At 38.3% G+C, this 7,474-nt stretch overlaps 1 protein-coding gene across 1 annotated transcript in view; it reads left to right on the plus strand.

Annotated features, from left to right (window-relative positions):
• Positions 1-7,474, plus strand: part of RANBP2 (RAN binding protein 2) — an 87,623-nt gene that overhangs the window by 43,211 nt on the left and 36,938 nt on the right. Inside the window, exons 7-8 of the mRNA XM_042781153.1 lie at positions 4,473-4,665; positions 6,139-6,226. Coding sequence (XP_042637087.1) covers positions 4,473-4,665; positions 6,139-6,226 — 281 coding nt within the window. The remainder of the gene's footprint in view (positions 1-4,472; positions 4,666-6,138; positions 6,227-7,474) is intronic.

Consider the following 7,474-nt stretch of genomic DNA (forward strand, 5'->3'; position numbering starts at 1 on the left):
GTGGTGAACTACCTGGAAGGAATCTTATTTACTTCTTTTTGAGACTATAATTAATTTGGCATGACTTTGATTTCCAGAGAGGTCTTACAGTTTAGATTAGAATTATACTTACTGTTAAATTTTGCATGTGTGATATACAGCCTAGCTTTAGAATGAATATTCTGTTATTCCAGGTTCCGTTTCTAAAAATGGAAAAATGTTAAGTTAGAGTCACACTAACCTATTCTGAGAATAAAGTTCTTCATCTGTTACCAGATGGATAGGTTCAGATGTACTAGTATAAACACTTAGCATCACCAGGATTTCAGAAAACACTTCAACCATGGAAACAAGAACTCAAATAAAATGTATGATAATCCTAAAGTTTGCTTTTGAGGACCAGTATCTCTCTTATTAAAATCTATTGAACAAAAACATCATTTAAATTTGTGTAAGGCTGTTTGAGTAGGGGTTGACTGGAGCTTGTGGCCCACTACCCGATTTTGTAAATTAAATTATATTTGAAACACAGCCTAGCTGCTTTGCTTTCATAATTGTTTATGGCTGTTTTCATGCTATGGTGATGGAGTTGTAGATGCGACAGCCTGTAAAACCAGTAATATTATTACTTGTTCTTTGCCAATCCCTGATTTAGATTCTAAATTTGTTTAGAAATTATTTCATTTGGCTCCATCTAGCATTTGGAAAGAAGTTCTTTTCACTGAAATGTAGAGGGTAGGGAGTTTTCTTAAAGAAGTATTTATTAGCTTAAGACGGTAGGGGAAAGGCAGTATCCCAAAAGCTAACTTAAATTTTTAGATTATCTTAGAAATAGTACATTTTATTTTTATATGCATATTTAAACACATGGTCATAGAATCTTTTTACTTAACACTCTAAGGACCACAAAGATCTTTAGTTTGTGGCTTATGTCTATCAATATTTACCATTTTAGAAATTAAAACTGAGATATAAGCCATTGCATGTTAACAACAGTAATATTTTTTTTTTAATGAAAAAAGCAATTATTTTTTAAAATGACGGAAAAAGTTGTGAGAAGAGTGGTATTATTTTGTAGTTTTGTAAATCTCTCTAAAGTCTGGCTTCATAGAACACAGCTGGATTCTCATCTACTTGTATGTCTCGTCTGTTAAGATATTACTTGCCATGTGGCCTCTGGAAAACCCCATTGTATACAAGTGAGAAAATAGGAGTGAAAAGTAATTTCTTAGTATTATTATAAAAATTATTTTAGCATCTCAGAAAGGGTATTAGAAACCCAAGGGATCCTCAGACCTCACTTTGTATAAGTGGTGAAGAAATACCTATTGCTTAATGTCTTAGTTACCTAGTGCTGCTATAACAAATTTATTTTCTCACAGTTTAGGAGACTAGAATTCTGAATTCAGGGTGCAGGCTCTAGGTGAAGGCTTTTTTTCCTCTGTCTTTTGAAAGACCTTGTCTATTTTGAGCTTCTCCTGAACAGTCTTCACATGTCTGGGCATCCCTCTTCCCTCATATTTGCTCTTTTTTCTTTTTTTTGGCTTGTTTAATCTCTTTTGTATTTCTAAAGAGATTGACTTAAGACATAACATACATTAATCCTGTCACATTAATGTAACACTGAAAAACCATCCCCAAATGGGAGTAATACCATAGGCTTAAAGGTTATGGGGACACAATTTAATCCATAATATTCCACCCATTGGCCCCTCTAAAATTCATGTCCATGCCACATGCAAAACAAATTCACCCCATTACATCATCTTCTGAATTACCTAAATCAAATGTGAATGAGACTTCAGATGTATTCTATTCTGGAGCAAAATACCTTTTCATCTGTGGACCTGTGAGACCTAGATGACAAGTTATCTGTTTCCAAAGTACAATGGTAGAACAGGAATAATGTACACATTTCCATTACAAATGGGAGAAATCAGAGGAAAAGAAGGGATAACAGGTACCAGCCAAGTCCAAAACTCAGCAGAACAATTTACATAAGCTGTCAAGGCTTGAAAATAATCCTGTCCTCTCTGCAACTATCTGAGTAATGGCCTTGCCCTTCAGACTCTGGGTGTTGACCACACTCTGGATTCTGGGTTGGAGGCCACTCAGCCCTGGTCTCTAGCTCCACTTTCCAGACCCAATGGTATGGCAGCTGTGCTCCCTCAGCTTTAGGTAGCAGCATTCTTCTGATCTTTCTGAGGTCCCTGGGCAGGCCTTTTTCCTCTCCCCCTTGGGCATAGTAGCCCTGTTCCCTCAGCTTTGGGCAGTGACATTGTCCCTCTTGCACACCTTAATGGCAGTTCCACACTCTAGAACCAAGTTGGCAAAGATCTGATTCTTTGAAACCTAAGAGGCTGTTGCCCCACTTGTTGAGATCCAGGAGACCCTTTGAAACCAAGAACACCCTGCTTCCTGTGTTCCTAATCTGATCTTGCTCCAGGGATGTGCTTTTCTTTTCTTGGAGGACAGCAGATGTAGCTCTATGGCCTGTTTCCTGCTCATAGAATTCTAAGAGGCAGACAGTGTTTTCATTCCTTTTGTTCTTTCTCTTTTGCCTTCAGTCTAAGTTGATGGTTTTTTTTACTATGGTAGTGGTTAGGTCCATCAGTCACAGGCTTAATCTCTTTTTAAAAAGATTGTATGGCCATGTCCTTGGTGAATATCCTGGGATACATGTCCTTAGTTTGTAAACAGAATTTAAAAAATCTTTTAAGTTTTTTATTTCATTTTGTATAACTCATTTTTAAGTCCATTTCTTTCTTCTCACATTTTACTATATGTGGCAAGGAGAAACTATGCCACCCCTTTAAGATCAAGCTTAGAAATCTCCCTAGCTAGATATCCAAATTCATCACTTGCAAGTTCTACCTTCCACTAAACATTTGAGCATAATTCAGGGCTATTTCTTTGTTACTACATAAAAAACATTGCCCTTCTTCTACCATCCAATCACATATTCATCATTTTCTTTTAAAGCCTCACCAGAAGCACATTCAACATCCATATGTCTAGCAGTATTCTGTTGCTCGTGCCATATGTATTTTCTAAGCTGACAGAGACTTTATAGGTCTTTTAACTTCCTTCTGAACTCTCATAGAATTACCTTTGATATCCATAATTCACTAACAGTCTCTTCAGGGCAATCTAAGCTTTTACTTTTAGGAACTTTAAAACTCTTCAGCCTCTATCTATTACTCAATTCTAAAACCACATCCACATTGTGGGTGTTTGTTAGAGCAGCACCCCACTCCTGGTACCAAATGTCTTAGGCTGAGTTCTGTAGAGAAGCAAAACCAGTGAGTGTATGTGTATATATATAGGGAGAGTTATGTTGTGGAGGCAGGCGAATCCCAAATCTGTGGGTCAAGTGTTAGACTGGAGCTTCTCCTGACTCATGTGGTTGAGGGGCTGACCAACACCAAACTGATAGGTCAGATGGCAGGCTGCTGGCTCACAGGGCTGTAGGAGCTGGTGGTTCCCAAAGTTTATAGGTCAGATGGCAGGCTGCCAGCTCATGTACTAAGAACTGGAGGTCAGAGCATGACAAGTCAAATGTGGGATTGAGAGAGGGCAAGCTTTGCCATAATATCCATAGATATTGGATATAGGCCACACTCCCAAGGAAACTCTTTTCAACTGCTCACATCAGATCACAAAATGGAGGATAATTACGTAATTGCCAAACCACTGAGAATGATGGTCTAACCAAGTTGACATATAACCTTAACCATCACACTTAGATTTTTTTATAAGCTACTTTAAAAGCATGCTTTACATTTCTATTAAGAGTTTGCTTTTGCTTTTCATAAAAACTGAAGAGTCTGAGGACTATTAGGATTTAGGAGTAGTCATTAGTATCTAGATTACAAATAATAGTGAGTACAGCTGTTCTAACTCTGGTTATATATACAGTAAGAAGTATAGTTCCAGTATTGATAACTCACATATCTGTTTTGTACTTTTAATTTGATGATGGCGTGTCTAATTTGGGAAAATCAAACTCAGAAAAATAATGAAACCATTTGATCAAGAAGGAATTAGAAAATAGTTTCCCAGCTTTATCCTGGTTTAATGTGAAATCTTAACCTATAGTCAGTAATCTTATTATTTCATTTGTATCTTTTTGTATCGTGGAGGGCTACAAAAAACTGTGGGAATGTAACTTCATTCTGGAGGTTAAACTTGAAATATTATGAGTAACCAGGATAAAAAATAACCAGATAATCCATGGTTTATAAAATACACAATAAGACTTACTAGGTTGGGCAATCTGCTACCGTAGCGAGACTGCCTTGGAAACCCAAGGAGGGGTCGCTATGAGTCGGAGCCTACTCGATGGCACATAATAACACCATGAGTTTGAATACAGAAAATAAAGATTGAAGTAAACTCTCCTTTATTATTTTTATTTTGAAGTAAATAATGAAACCATGATTATTTACAATGCAAAAGGTATAGACTACCTGTTTTATATTTTAATATTACAGTTTTGATAGTGCTCTTCAGTCTGTGCAGTCTTCTGTGGGCGGAAACGATGAACTCTCAGCTACTTTTTTAGAAATGAAAGGACATTTCTACATGCATGCTGGTTCTCTACTTTTGAAGATGGGGCACCATAGTGATGTACAGTGGCGAGCGCTCTCTGAGTTAGCTGCTCTTTGCTATCTCATAGCATTTCAGGTAAGCCTTTTCCAGTTTTGGATGTGATTGATATTTTATTTCGACATTGTGTTCTACATATGTGTGCCCTGTTAATATAATGAAAACGTATCCAAAAATCTGTAGAACTAATGTTACTGGTTTCTTGTGAGTTCTTCAAGAAATATTTTATGCATATGCCATCAAATATGTATGTGTGTACACACACACACACACACACACAAACAAACAAAACAAAAAAACAAAAACAAACTCACAGCTGTCAAGTCAGATCCGACTCATAGCGACCCCTTCTTGGGTTTCCAAGGCAGTATCTCTATGGAAGTAGATTACCCAATCTTCCTTGCAAGGAGTGGCTGGTAGTTTGAACCATCAGCCTTCTGGTTAGCAGTCAAATGCCTTAGGCACTACACCACCAGAGCTCCATGTGCGCACATACACACACACACAACTCCAAACTCACTGCTGTCGAGTTGGTTCTGACTCATAGTGACCCTTCCTTGGGTTTCTGAGGTGGTATTTCTATGGAAATAGATTGCCTATTCTTCTGAGAAGTGGCTGGTGGGTTTGAACCACCAGCCTTTTGGTTAGCAGTCAAATGCCTTAGGTGCTGTGCCATCAGAGCTCCCATATATACATAAATATACCTTTAAAAGGTACAGATAAGAAAACATTCTGAACATTGTGTACTTTCCTTTATTTCTACGCAGTGTGTCTTGAAGATATTTCCATTTCAGTATATAAAAACCAAAGTCACTGCCATCATGTTGGATCCGATTCATAGCAACTCCTCCTTGGGTTTCTGAGGCAGTATCACTATGGAAGTAGATTGCCCAGTCTTCCGAGGAGTGGCTGATGGGTTTGAACTGCCAGCCTTCTGGTTGGCAGTCACAAGCCTTAGGCACTATGCTATAGGAGCTTCTTTATTTGTTTTGATAGTTGCATATTATTCCATTATATGTACGTACTATAGTTTTTGTTTTTTGGAAGGGGAGCACACATGGTTTGTGACTGGCTGCTAACCTAAAGTTTGGTGGTTCAAACCCACTGAGCAGCTCCATGGAAGAAAAGACCTGGTAGACTGCTTCCATAAAAGATTACAGCCAAGAAAACCCTGTGGAGCACTTTTACTCCCTAACACCTGGGGTCATGAGACAAGGGCTGACTCGTGGCCGTTAACAACAGCAACCATCATAAAATCAGGGCATTAAGTTGTTTCTGCTTTTTTATTATTTGAAATAACTCAGCAATGTGTGTGCCATTTAAATGTGAAAATGTATGAGTAGATTGAATTCCTGAAAGAAGAATTACAAGATCAAACTTTATATATTCGTTTATAATTTTTAGAGTTATTGCCAGTTTTCTAACTTATTAGAATTTGTACCATTGTCTAGTTCATTATCAAAAAGTACAGTGTAATAGAAAGGAATAGCTCATTATATTAGAATAAAATAGGTATCAATAAATTAAGATTTTTGATTATAAAATCATCAGGTTCCAAGACCAAAGATTAAACTAATAAAAGGAGAAACTGGACAAAATCTACTGGAAATTATGGCCTATGATCGTCTGAGCCAATCAGGTAATAATAACGTTTAATTGACTTAATTTTTTTTTATAAGATGATTTTTTTACATTCATTTATTTATTTTAGCTCTTTATTGTGATTTGGGTGAAATTTTACAAAGCAGTTTGTTTTATATTCAACAGTTCATACACATTTTGTTTTGTGACACTGGTTACATTCTCTGCAGTGTTAAAGCTCACTTTTCCTTCCTGTGGTAACCCTTTCTCAGTGTCCTTCTTGCCTGTGCATTCCTGCCTCCTTTCTCCCTGTGCAAATGCTGCCCTTCTGATCTCCCATGGTTGATTGTTCTAAGTACATCTCCCTGGTGTAGGTGTTCAGCTTGTATGCCTGTCTGTTGTATAGCTGAGAGTTAAGCCATGGAAGTAAGTTAAATTCCAGGCCTGAAGGATGACTCAGGGCCATAGTCTTGGGGGTTTCACCAGCCTCTGTCAGACCAGTAAGCCTGATGTTTTATATGATTTTGAGTTTGTTCCACATTTTTCTCCCACTCTCTCCAGGATCATCAATTTTGATACCTTTCCAAGTGATTGGTATTGGTAGCTGGGCACCATCTAGTTACTCTGGTTTTAGGGTCATGTATGCTTAGGTTCTCATGGTCTATTAGTCCTTTGGACTATGTCCATGCATCTTTGATTTTCTTTACTTTTCTTTGCTCCGAACAAGGAGAGACCAATACTTGCTTCTCAGATGCCCGCTCTCAAGCTTTTAAGACCTTAGTCACTACTCACTGAAGTAAGATGGAGAATGGCATTTTTGTATGCCATGTTGTGCCAATTGAGCTTGATGTCCCCTGCTAATTGATACAGTTTTTTTTATTTTTTAAAATTTATTTTGATTTGGGTGAAAGTTTACAGAGGAAATTCATTTCCCACACAGCAGTTCATACACATTTTGTCTCATGGCATCGACTGCAGTTCCCCACGGTGTAACAGCTCTCTCCCCACTTCCTCCCTGTGGTTACTCTTCCCTGTGTCCTTCCCTCCCTTGCCTTCCCGCCTCTGAGCGGTGCCACTCCATTTTCACAGTGGTCACCCACGACAGGACGATTTAGTGATGAAAAGAAGCACCTGGGCTTCAGCTGTCCTCTTGAGACCGAACAAGAGCTTTGTACATCTTGTGAAAATACGCACTCCTCCTAATGTGCCTCCTGGTGAGGTTTTCTCGGGTTAATGTGCCGCCAGAGTGAGGTTTCTTCAGGGGCACTTCTTCCTTCTTTGGAGACGTTGGGGGGCACGCGATAAG

This window comes from Orycteropus afer, unplaced genomic scaffold (genome assembly GCF_000298275.1).
Source record: "Orycteropus afer afer isolate SDZICR_OR568_19922 unplaced genomic scaffold, OryAfe1.0 scaffold00089, whole genome shotgun sequence".
Taxonomy (NCBI): domain Eukaryota; kingdom Metazoa; phylum Chordata; class Mammalia; order Tubulidentata; family Orycteropodidae; genus Orycteropus; species Orycteropus afer.